A 12,615-nucleotide genomic window follows, 5' to 3' on the forward strand; every position below is an offset into this window, starting at 1 on the left:
TTTGTAGGGTTTAGTGGTTGCCTGCCTTAAAAAAACCACTCATAAACCTCTAACAAAAGAAACCCAATTTAAGACCATTATAAATTGGTGGCGGGGCTCGTGTGACAGTGCAGTGGGGAAAGGCGCTTGCTGTCAAACCTGGTGACCTGGGTTCAATCCCCAGGACTTATGATGGAAGGAGAGAACCAATGCCTAAGTGCTGTCCTCTGAGATCCACATGCCTGTGAGTGTGCACGCACACCTACCCACCCCTACGCAAATAAGTCAGTGTAATTAAAAACAAGGAGTAAATCTTTAAAAATTCATCTACAAATTATTTAATTTGTCAACTGTGAGACTTGGGGAAGAGGAATCCAGCTGTGCTTCAAAACCCAGGGACTGTCAGATCAACGGGCATTTTTTTGTTTAAAGCTACTGTAGTCATGACAGTCCAATAGACAGAAGCAGAAAACTGATACAATGCCCATGATGATATAGACAACAGAAAAACATCCTTACTGCCCAGAGTAGGAAAGGAAGGTGTGGACTGGAGACTGTGTAAGACATGACCCACAGGATACACAGGTCTTAAACCACACCCACAATCCCCTGGCTGTAGTCTTGGTGTCCGAGTGCCTCATGGCACTCATAGATCCCGACCACAGAAGTGACGCTGAGCTGTTTCAAGGGAAAGCAAGCAGGACACTGCTCTGTGGGACACTCACTATAGAAGCCATCTTTGCAGAGTTGAGCATTCCTTTTCAAGCAAAGCATAAGTTTTATATTTTCCACCAGCTATTTATAGATTGTCCATGTACCACCATTTCTTGTCAATATATGACCCTCAGGGACTTCAAGAAGGGCAGAGTTTGGCCCCTCCCAGAGTCTTTAGCCGCAATCCCATCATGTTACGCCATTAACCTCTGACATGAACCAGCTAAAATAGCGGTGTCAGGAGCAGTCAAGATGATCTAGGAAGACAGGATATTTAAATATTTAAGCAGGAGGGTTGTCAATTACCACTTGAAAACATGCCTTTTGCTCCATTTTATGCTGTGGAAAGTTCTACCAAGTTTCTATTATAGTACAGCACTAAGCCATCTATCTTCCTTTTCAGCCTCTACATCACGAGCCTAAGGAGCTTCAGAAAGAGCAGTTGGTTGATGAAATATCCAAGCCACTATGTCTTCTCAAGCTGATAGAAACTTTAATCAAAACCAACAAACACTCACGAGTAAAAGTTCTTTGAAGTACAAAGATAGACATAGTCCCTGCCCTCAGGGAGGTCATGATAAAAACACAGACTTACCTATATAAAGGGCAGGCTCGGGGCAAGTTCTGTTCATAACAGGAATAAACAAGAGCAGCTGAGGGCAAGGCAGAGCTGCAGAAGTGATTGGCATAATCTTTCCAAACCCAGGCCTTTCTAGTTCTTCTGTCTGTAACTGTTCTGAGTCCCAGACCATACCTGAAATCATTCTAACCATTGCACTGTAAATTTTGGTTCCTTCCTTCAGATTAACTCTAGCTCTCTGTGGTATAAATAAATAAATCCCCTGTTTGCTCCTAGAGGAAGCCAAATGGCTAGTTCCACTGGTAGGACTAGCAAGGTACTTTCTATCTTGGCTTAGCCTTGGATATTAAGCAACATTTCAACCTTGGGGGTAAATATGGAAGATTTACATATGCAAGACGATGTAGATATAATCTCCATTTCTGAATTTTTCTGCTTATCATAAATGCCAATGATATAATGGGAAGTCAATTTATATTTTGTAAATGAAAGAAGCAGAAGAACTGGAGAAGCGGTGGTATTTCAACAGCCTAAGGGAGAAAGCTACCGCCACGCAATGGTCTCAGGAAGGGTAGACTGAATGGCACATATAAGCCAGATGGTGATGAGAACCTATAGGATTATACTCCTCCCATTTACTGGAGCCTGCTTGGATAATAGCCAAGCTATCTCTGCCTTCTAGTCTTTTAGCCTCGAACACAAAGTGTAGGGAGAAGGAGAAGCTATAAGCAGCTGAGGCTTCAAGCACCCTGCATTTCCTTCTCCCCTCTGCCCCAAAGGCCTTGTAAACCACCGCTCTGGATCAATCCATTTGCTTGCTCTCTATTAATTGAGTGACTGTTCTATAAGCACAGAGTACAGACATTACTAAAGCCAGTCTTTAGTGGACGTAGTTTACAGGCCCCCGATGCTCTTTTTCTGTGCCATCTCTCCGCCAAAGCTATTCTAAGCCTTCCGGGACTCCCACTCACAGCCACACACCCTATCTTCGGCTTCACGGAGAAAATGGTACTATCTGGGCTTGAAATACACACGCTTGCTGCCCCTGCCTGCCCCCACCTCAGCTCTGTGCTCAGGCCACGCACTGCCTCTTAGACCCATCAGCTCCCTCAGCAATCCTGCCGCATCTAACAGCTCCTTCCGATCGTCACATAAACACACTCCAAGTCCGGTTTTAAAGCACAGTGAAAAGAAGCAACGTAACCACAATGCTCTCAGCACCCAAACACTCCCCGGCTCCTAACGGCCAAGCCCCGGGAAGAAGCCAGCTGCCCCACTTCAAATTAACAGCCTAATGCATGCACACCACCACCCTGCCCTGAAAACCACCCGCAGCCACGTGACCACACAAGCCCCAAGTTCACAAATTCGAGTCACCTCTCAACCCCTCCCGGACCTGCCCTCTCCACAGCACCTGACATTTAGCAACTTCCATCTTGAAACTGTCTGACGCTGGGTTCTTATGACATCGCCGCCTGGGCGATGCTACTCCTGCACTTAAGAAAGCTCTTGCTCAGTCTTCTGGTCAAACCTTACATTTTAACATTTTCCCAGGATTCTATTCTTGGCTTTCCTCTTCTCAAACTCAACTCACCCTGGGGAGAAGGCGCGTCAAAGCACTGTTTACACTATGAATTATCCCACATGCCCATAAATCAATAAGACAGATTCCGAATCCACCAGCTTCCTCTCCAGGCTCATCTCCTCGCCAGTGCTCACCTCTGTCACACTCCTTTCTGTTTGCTTACCTGGCTGTCCTGTGCTCCGTGCACCTAACCACCAGACACTGGCGTCGGTGGCGGAGATTTCCCCGGTGTGAGGGCTGGAAGTATGGGTAGGTGTTATGACTTAGCAAAAGCAATGCATCACAGGGGAGCTAAAAAGTGTGTCACTGCATGAAGAGCCACAGCGGCTCCCTGAACTAAGGAAAATCTAGAGGGAGATTTACATATGCAAATATGTATATATACATATATCCATACATACATTTATACATACATACCAATTTTTAAGATTTCACTGCTTATCATAAATACTGGTGATATAACAGGAAGTCAATTTATATTTTGGTTTTGTAAATGAAAGACACAGAAGAATGGGGCAAGAGGAAGGATTTCATCAGGCACAGCCAGGGGGAGCAGGAAAAGCAGAGGCCCAGCATGTCTCAGGGCAGAGGCTACACAGCATGCAGGCTTCAGGGCAGGGTGTGGAAGGCCAGCATCAGAACACTGAGAGGGACTATACAAGATATACAAGATCGTATGACTGAGTGGGAGATGGAATTTGCAGGTGATGGGGAATAAGCTAGTCCTTGAATCAATGCAAGTTTTCACTAGAAAAGAGGCTGGAACAGAAGGGCCCTCTTCAAGAGTCCCCTGATGAATTACCTAAGTGAGGAGAAAGGGAAGACTCCAGCAACTGCCTGCTACAGCAGCTGAAGTGTGGGTAAGGGGAGAAAGTGTTCCTCTTTAAGACTGCAGATAAACAGCAAAGGTTTCAAGTACCTGAGAACATTAGAGTTAAGTGAACGAAAACCCACAAGTTAAAGAGCAAAAAGAAAAACAAATCTTGTCTGTCTGTCTGTCTGTCTGTTTAAAACACAGTCTCACTGTGTAGCCCAGGCTGCTACCTTGGCCTCCCATGTGTTAGGATTATAGATATGAGCTACTGTGTGCGTGTCTCTGTGTGTGTGTTATGTATGAATATATTTTAAATATACATATTCAAAAATATATATTTGAAAGACATTTAAACACAAGTTTGCTGAGCCAATAGCTGATCATATATTTGGTGCTAGAATGTAAAACATATTTATCAGAGTTCATTGTGTCCCAGGATGTAAGGTGTATTTATCAGAATTGATTGTGTCGGTAAGGACCGGACTGCGTATCTGCATGTGCTTAGAAAAAGCCTCCCATGGGCCTTGAACAGGGACAGAACCGTACCTACCGTAAAGCTGTTGTTGGCATTTTTTGTGCTTGCTTCCGCGACACTGGCATCTGAGAGGTCAACTTCATCAAATATCAAGGACTGTTGACAGACAAGAACACAAACACGTTATGCAGAAGGCCAGCTCCCAGCTCCTCAGGGGGTTCTCACTCTCAGCCAGGGGCTACAAAAGGAGACGGCAAGAACTGGGAATCAAAAATGAGAGTTAACTTTGGGACATTGCACGCCGACTTTGTCTCAAGAAGAATGAGTGAGACCATGAGACATGCCCTATGAAGCTATGCAGCTTCCACACAAATGACTGGTGTCCTCTGAAGGCCTAGCTACCATGGGTATGGAGCAGACACTGAGGGACACACATGCTCACACCCACACACCCACACCCACACCCACAAGTTTGTGGCCCACAGGTTTACTGAGTGTAGACTTTGTGGTGCACTGAAAGCTTTGGCCCTTATTGTCCTGGACTACTAAACGGTGTCTAAATAGGATGGTGTCTGTGCTCAGCAAACAGACCCTGTCACCCTGTCTGTTTCGTTCAAATTCTTTTTTGGGGGGCTTGGGGGGGCGGTTCGAAACAGGGTTTCTCTGTGTAGTTCTGGCTGTCCTAGAACTCACTCTGTAGACCAGGCTGGCCTCGATCGTTCAAACTCTTAAGCATTACTTTGATCAAAAAGTGTTGGGCTGGTGAGATGGCTCAGCGGGTAAGAACACTGACTGCTCTTCCGAAGGTCCTGAGTTCAAGTTCCAGCAACCACATGGTGGCTCACAACCATCTGTAATGAGATCTTGATGCCCTCTTCTGGTGCGTCTGAAGATAGCTACAGTGTACTTACATATAATAAGTAAATGAATCTTTTAAAAAAAAAAAGTGTCAGTGGCGAAAGATCCAGGTGGGGGAAACGACATTTTTTAAAATTAATTAAATTAGTGATTAGTAAATCCGAGTAAATAGATATCATCTTTCCCATTTTTAGTGAGTTAGTCATCGCTTAACTTTCGAGCCAGTGAACTTGCAGCACAGGGGGAGCAGGAGTCCACCCCCAAGGCTGCAGAGAAACATCTCTCCCCTTTTTCTGATAGCTCCCACTCTCCCAAAGCTCACTTCACTGCAAGACAGACTCTTCAACACGGAGACCTGGAGTAAGAAGGCAACGCTATGGAAAGTCACCAACTATCTTCTCAACAGAAAACCCACTCGTCACCTCACACATGGGGCTGACTATCTGAGGGCCACCTAACTGGACATACGGCCCAAGTCACAGGCAACCAAGAAGTTGATGTTTCTAAAGGTGAATGTGCAAAGACACGATGGAGCCGGACCGGGGACAAGAGTCAACATCAGACTTTTAAAATAAGATTATTTTGTTATGACTTTAACATAAGTATCCGGCTATTCCCTCTACCACTGTTCCACAGATTAACAATTAGGTTTCTTGACTGGTTGGCGTTCAGCTTCTACTAATGACTCTACTGATTATATCAGGAACATACATTTTTTTAAAACTAGAAATGATTGGTTCTTTGGCATCCTAATGTCTACTTTTCAGGCAACATTAAAATATTAGTTTTAATAGGTATCTTTCCTCCTAACTATATTATTGTTTCATTAACTGTTACATAAAAATTATTTTGCCTCAATTTTATTACAATGTGGTTTATACTCTTAACTGCTACCATAATGAGAGGATTCTCAAAGCGCTTGGCACTCATGGTCTAAAGCTTTCTCTCAGCAGCCCATGGCAACCACCAGCACACTGTGAACTGTGCATGAGTTGGGTTGTGAGCTTATATCTGACCCCAGAACGTAAATTCATAACAGCTATAGCAACCCTTGCTCTCTTATAGTCAGAAAAAATTTTAAAGGAGAAAAGAAAACCAAAGTTTTGAATTTATTTTAAGTTGTTTATAACTTATTTTAATTATATAAGAAGAAAAAGAGGGAATCAAACAATATTAGACTAGGTTCCTAACAATAGGGCTGACTCGATAGCTCCCCCTTGTGGTGGGGTGCAAGATGACCACATTTATAATCCATTATGAGGACAGTTAGGCTATAATGAGGATCCAAGAAAAATGCAGCTTGTACCACGGAAGTTTTACAATAGTCATGACATGCAGTGCTTGAGAGCAGGTTTCTTGAGTTACCTTGGAGTCTTTCGCATAATAAAGCGTGCGGCCGCGAAGCTTGAAGTATCTCTTCTTCCACCTTTGGAAAGAGCTGGTTTGCTTCAGCAGTTGTCCTTCCTTAATACTAGTCTGGAGACAAAACAGAAACATAACGACAAGATGAAGATTCGACCCCAAACCGGATTCCGTTCAGAATCAATGACCCAAGCTCATTAGCATTCTGCACACCGGGGCTTACATCTTACAAGTGACAAGAGAGAATATTTTGTTCACATCACAAGCCGATCAAGAAAATGTCCATTTTTTAAAAGTGATTTTGACATAGTTCTCAAAGATTATTTACAGGTAGAATTGGCTATTGACAGCTTCTGGAAGACCAAGAGTCACTGTCTTCGGCTGTGTACCCCAAGGGGAGTCCACCGGGCTCGGCTGGGCAGTGTCACAAAACAAAACAAAACAAAACAAAACAAAACAAAACAAAACAAAACAAGTTAATGTGAGGGAAAGACTTGCTGGGAGAGAGGGCTTAGCTAAGAGATAAAGAGCATAGGGGTGAGAATAGCCAGCATTCATCAATGAAACCTTAATTAATTAATTTAACAAAAGAATCTGTAGACAGTTTAAAAGGCACAGGCACACAACCCGGCATCTGCAAGAGAGTGACTTTCACGCCGCTTACATACAGTGAGGATGTTAGAGGTGATGCATCATAAGTTGATTATTAAGGCAAATGACCTCTGAGGTGAGAAATATGTTTAATGCCTAGCTTCAGTACAGGCCACTGATCAACTCAGACGAGTCTTTAATGACCTCATACTCATTTGGACAAAGGGTGCATTGCCAGGAAATAACGGGCAGATGCTTGTTAGATGCTCTCACAGCCAACACAGATACAAAGCATACATGTGGTAGCCCAGAGAAGAAAGCATCGGCAACCCAAGGGCGAATCAAGGATACCCTCCCTGAGGAAGCCTCACACAGGGCCTTTAAACAAGATCAGCATGTTTGGAGTACGCAAAGGTAGTGAGGCTGGGATCTGTCATGTCCCTGAAAGGCTCACCCACTGAAGGCTTGGTCACCAGTGCGGCAGTGACAGATATCAGTCATTAGGGCTGAACTAGACTAATCCATTGATCTACTCCTGAGCCATTAGGAGACAAAGAATGGAGCCTACCTGGGAAAATTAGGTCATTCATTGGGAGAAGGTGGGGGTAGCAAATGGATACATTTTTGTCTGTCCCCAACCTCTCTCAGCCTCTGTGTCTCTCGGCTCAGCCCCGTGCTCCTTCCCACAATGCTCCATCTTACCACAGGACACAAGCAATGGGCCCAGATGACCACTGGCCAAAACTTGTAAAACTTGTGAACCAAAAGAAGACCTTTCCTTCTTTCAACTGCCCTCCCCGGGGATTTTGTCACAGCAGATTCACACAGGCATAAGACATCACGGATATTTGGGGACTCTTCAGAGAGCATTCTGTGACAAATGCATGGAAGTGTTTCCAACAGGGCAGCGGAGGATGTGTCTGGAAGAGGCAGGCGGGCCTCTGTGACTCTGGACTGGATTCTGCTGGGTGCTTTGGGAAATGTCATTTCACTTCCACTGTCTGCAGCAAAGTGCTTGAACTTCTCTAACCACATGCACCCAGTCTCCGGCTCTGTCTCGGGCCCCTCCATTCACAATCACCCTTTTTCTTTTTCTTGGGAAAGCATGGTACAGGCATGGGTATAGCTACTGTCTGGGCCTGTCCTTGTGCTTGTCCTTCAGAGAGCCATCTGGTTAACCCTTGCACTCCCTTCAATTCTTTGGACCAGGGAAGGATGTTCACAGCCGTCCTGAAACATGTTTATATGTTGATGTGTGCACATGTATGTGCATGTGTGTACATGCATGTAGAAGCCAAATGATATTTGTGGGTGTCATCCTTTAGGAGCCTTCCTCCATCTCACTGGCCTGGGGTGCACCACACAGACTAGCCTAGCTTGACCAGCAAACCCCAGAGGTCCTTCTGTCTCTGCCTTCCCTACTCTGGGATTACAACAGTACACCACTAGGTCCAGGTCCCTTCAAGCCTTGATCTCAGTGAGATCCATCTCAAAGACCACCAGTTTGAGACTGCAGTGTATTCTTGTTCTCTGTATCCCCACTGTAATCATACCCCACTAAACACGTTCCCCAATCTAATTTATGATCTATATTAAAATATAAAGACCCAGGGTTTATTTTATGTAATGGAAACTTAATGTTTCACAGTAATTGGAAGAAGAAGAGGAAGAGGAAGGTGGAATGACATGAAGCCTGACTATAAGACCGTCCTGTCTACTGGACTGAGCACAGGGTCCCCAATGGAGGAGATAAAGGACTGAAGGAGCTGAAGGAGCTGAAGGAGCTTGCAGCCCCATTGGTGGAACAACAATATGAATCAACCAGTACCGCCAAAGCTCCCAGGGACCAAACCACCAACCAAAGAGAACACATGGAGGGGCCCATGGCCCCAGCTGCATATGTAGCAGAGCATGACCTTGTTGAACATCAATGGGAGGAGAGGCCCTTGGTCCTGAAAAGGCTCGATGCCCCAGTGTAGGAGAATGCCAGGGCAGGGAAGCAGGAGTGGGTGGGTTGGTGAGCAGGGGAAGGGAGGATGGGATAGGGGGTTTTTGGAGGGGAAACCAGGAAAGGGGATAACATTTGAAATGTAAATAAAGAAAATATCTAAGGAAAAAAATAAAAATAGGAATAAAATTAGATAGTGGTCTAGAAAAAAAAAAAAAGACTGTCCTAAGGAGACACATCGCAAGAGTCTTCAGGAGACCCACTGGGAAGGGGTTCAGAATGACTGGCTCACACGTATTCTGATTCAGTCCGAGAATAATAACGCTACAGTGGGCCTTCAAGGCAAAACAATGCAGAGAACCAAAGGTCTACATTGCCCCACCGACTGCACATGGGGGGGGGACTTAAATCCCACGTGCTAAGGAAGTCTTTCTGAATGGCTGAGATGAAACCTTGTCCAATGTCGGGGGGTTATCTGGAAGCTTTATAAGAACGCCTTACACTATCAATAAGCTGGAAAACCCAAGAAAACTTTCTTGTTCGGCAAAGTAATGAGGTCATGTTAATGTTTCCTTTGATTTTCAGTCAGGCATCCTCATTGCAGTGTGCTCTAAGTGTCCGCTGGGAAATCACTGCAATTTAATGGTAACAGAATACTTCTGAAACTTCAGGACCAGAGAAACGGGTCTAAAAATCAGCCAGATTTCAAGCCAGGCTCTGTGACACACTAACAGTATCGATCTAGGTCACAATGCTTCTTTGTGGCCACATTTTCTATCCAAAATAAAAGGCCAGAACAATACCAATTTTACAAGCTTGTTGCTTCTAGGTTCATAAAACAATAACATGCGGAGAACACTTAGCACAGTATCTAGGCTACAGAAAGTCTCCGTGAGCGGCAGCAAGTGTTATGATGATGATATCATTATGCTATTAAGTTCAGACAGTATTTTCCAGACATGAATTCTAAGAGCTTCTTGGAAAAGGTAAATAAGTGTTCGGCAGCCGCTGTCAGGACAAATAACAGCTGGGGCAGACAGAAAGGATCAAGGCATGAAGATTCAGGAGATGGGAGACGGGATCTGGCAGCCTCGAGAGGGGACCTGCCTCTTACTGTAAGTGCAAACCCCTAGTGAAATGTCTGAAGCAGCTACGGGACATGCTCGACCTCAGCAAAGCCAGGAGACTTCATCTCAGGCAGCTAACGGCAGAAAACAGGCCAGACTGTGGCTGGCTGTAGGGAGAGTGGGGTCTGGGAGCGGGGGGCTCGGTCCCCACGCCTACATTCCTATGAGGGGGGCAGTGGAAACGCTAACACACTACAATGTACAGGTGAAAACCGAAACCGGCCTAGGAAGTCAAGACCTCCCAGTCACAGATCTGCTCTGCTCTCAGAAGCCAGCATGCCAAGCTCAGAGGAAGTGGTGACCGCTCACTGGGGTTACCACGCTCAGAAACCCGATCAGCCTACATTCTGATGTGGACCTTCCTTGTGTTGCACCAGCAAGGTGGCTCATCTCAAGACCTGAACAGAATATTATAAAGCATGAAGAGACTCTCGCTTAAGGAAGCAACATGACAAGCTGTAACAGGTCACAGGATGTAACGGGTCACGTGATGTGACAGGTCACGTGATATGGCCGGTCACGTGATGTGGCCGGTCACATGACACCACGAGGCACACATCCCCCTCACACTCTCCCACCTACTGTATCTTCTTCCATCTCTTAGCCTTTCCCTTCAGTCAACCAAATGACATATGTAATTTCTGCTAAAAACCTAAAACCCAAATGCAAAGAACTATCGCCTCTCATCAAGAACCTACCTGCTCTGCCCTCTCTCCCACGGAAATCTTGAGAGCAAACAAGTCTCCTCCACCTACTTCTGAACTGCATGCACATACATACAAAATAAAACAACAAACAAACAAACAAACAAACAAACAAAAACACATAACATTTCATTCTGCATTTCCTATTTGTCCTGGCTTATTTTAAATAGTAATTGGGCATGTGGAACCTTCTAGGTAATCTGATTTTAGTTTGAGAAAGATCCTACTTATACTTTAATAGCTTATGATTGCTGAACAACAGTTTCCAGCTGTGATCTATTCTGTTTCATGGCTTGGCACTTTAGAAATGTAAGTATGACCCGTAAAAGGATAGCACCATAAAAAGGTTAAGAGGGAATGTGGGAAGAAAGATACCATTCACTCCAGTAGTGTAGTGATTTGAATAAGAATGGCCCTGTAGGTCATTGTATTTGAATGCTTAGTCATCAAGGAGTGGCACTATTTGAAAGGATTAGAAGGATGGGAAGGTATGGCCTTGTTGAAGGAAGTGTGTCTCTGGGGATGTGGGGATGGCTTTGAGGTTTCAAAAGCCCATGTCAAGCCTGAGTGTGTTCTCTCTCTCTCTGAAAATCTCTCTCTCTCTCTCTCTCTCTCTCTCTCTCTCTCTCTCTCTGCTTGTGGGTCAGGTTGTAGCTCTCAGCTGCTTCTCCAGCCTCATGCCCGTGTGACACTATGACCTCTACCATGATGATATGATGATAATGGACTGTAAGTCAGCCCTAACTAAATGCTTTCTTTCGTAACAGTCGCGCTGTGGTCGATGGTGTATCTTCACAGCAACAGAACAGTGATAAGGCATAAGGGAAGAGAGCATCAATAACTACACTTATGAAGTCTCCAGTGGGAGATTTAGGGTCTGTCAGTCTTTAAAGAAATGTTGAGTCAGCATTTATGCCTAAGATGGGAAGCTCGGCCTACCACTGAGTTGCGGGCATGTTTCATACGCTTCTCAGTGGACACATGTTCTGCTCCAGAGTTCACCCAGTCAGAGGACATCCACAAAGCCAAAAGACTTGCACTTTCTCCTTTGTTCATGATAGAAGATACAACTTTGTCTTGATTTGAAAGCAGAATGTACAAAAATAAATGCTTCCTGGCTCATTTAGAAATAACAATGGAAATTATTGTTGTCATTTTAGTGAAGAAAATCGATTTTGTTTAGCTTATTTCAACATATATAAAAGGTGAATTTTTTTAAAACTCTCTGAGAAGAGTGTGAAGTATTAGTATACAAGCAAAAAGACTGCTTTGTGCAAAGACGGAGAGGAGAATCCCGGGGGTGGAAGATCCTACCCTACTGTTTAACCATGTCTTATGAACAAATAAGGACAAGGAGAGAATTAATGCCTTCCTGTTGCCTATCTACTGAGAACCAGGATCCAGTGATTAATCAAATCTAACAGCCACATAGATGGCTGATTGAACATGAGTCACACAGGAAAATCAAAAGTCATGAAGAGGACCAGTAGGGAGGAGGCTGAGCCGGGAAGAAGATAAGAAAGGATGGGGAAGAGAAAGGAACCAAGCTGTGTGTATAAAACTGCCAAATAACTAAATAATGTCATATTGCTAGGCAGTGTAACTACACTAAACTCCTCTGGAATGTATACATGGGAGTGTTATGGTGGCAAATTTTATGATCTGTGATTTTTTTTTTACCAAAATAAAAATATTTTTAAATGCAGCTAATAGTCCAAAAAGCCATTGGAATAATAACTCCCCTGGCTGAATATTCTTGAAAAGGGGCGGCGTCCATATCTATTTTAAAACTGGTAATAGGAGAGAGAATAAAACCACAATGACAGACAAGATCTCTCTCTCTCTCTCTCTCTCTCTCTCTCTCTCTCTCTCTCTCTC

The 12,615-nt window shown here is 44.5% G+C and overlaps 1 protein-coding gene across 5 annotated transcripts in view; it reads right to left on the reverse strand.

The window, feature by feature from the left end:
* Dgkh (diacylglycerol kinase eta) overlaps window positions 1-12,615 on the reverse strand; it is a 163,221-nt gene that overhangs the window by 79,915 nt on the left and 70,691 nt on the right. For 2 of the 5 annotated variants that reach the window (XM_029469092.1, XM_029469093.1), the window contains exons 3-4: window positions 6,371-6,481; window positions 4,223-4,303 (exon numbers count right to left, since the gene is read on the reverse strand). In XM_029469092.1, coding sequence (XP_029324952.1) covers window positions 4,223-4,303; window positions 6,371-6,481 — 192 coding nt within the window. The other 3 variants (XM_029469095.1, XM_029469094.1, XM_029469097.1) reach the window with 3 other exon arrangements.

The sequence above is a fragment of the Mus caroli genome, chromosome 14 (assembly GCF_900094665.2).
Source record: "Mus caroli chromosome 14, CAROLI_EIJ_v1.1, whole genome shotgun sequence".
Lineage (NCBI taxonomy): Eukaryota > Metazoa > Chordata > Mammalia > Rodentia > Muridae > Mus > Mus caroli.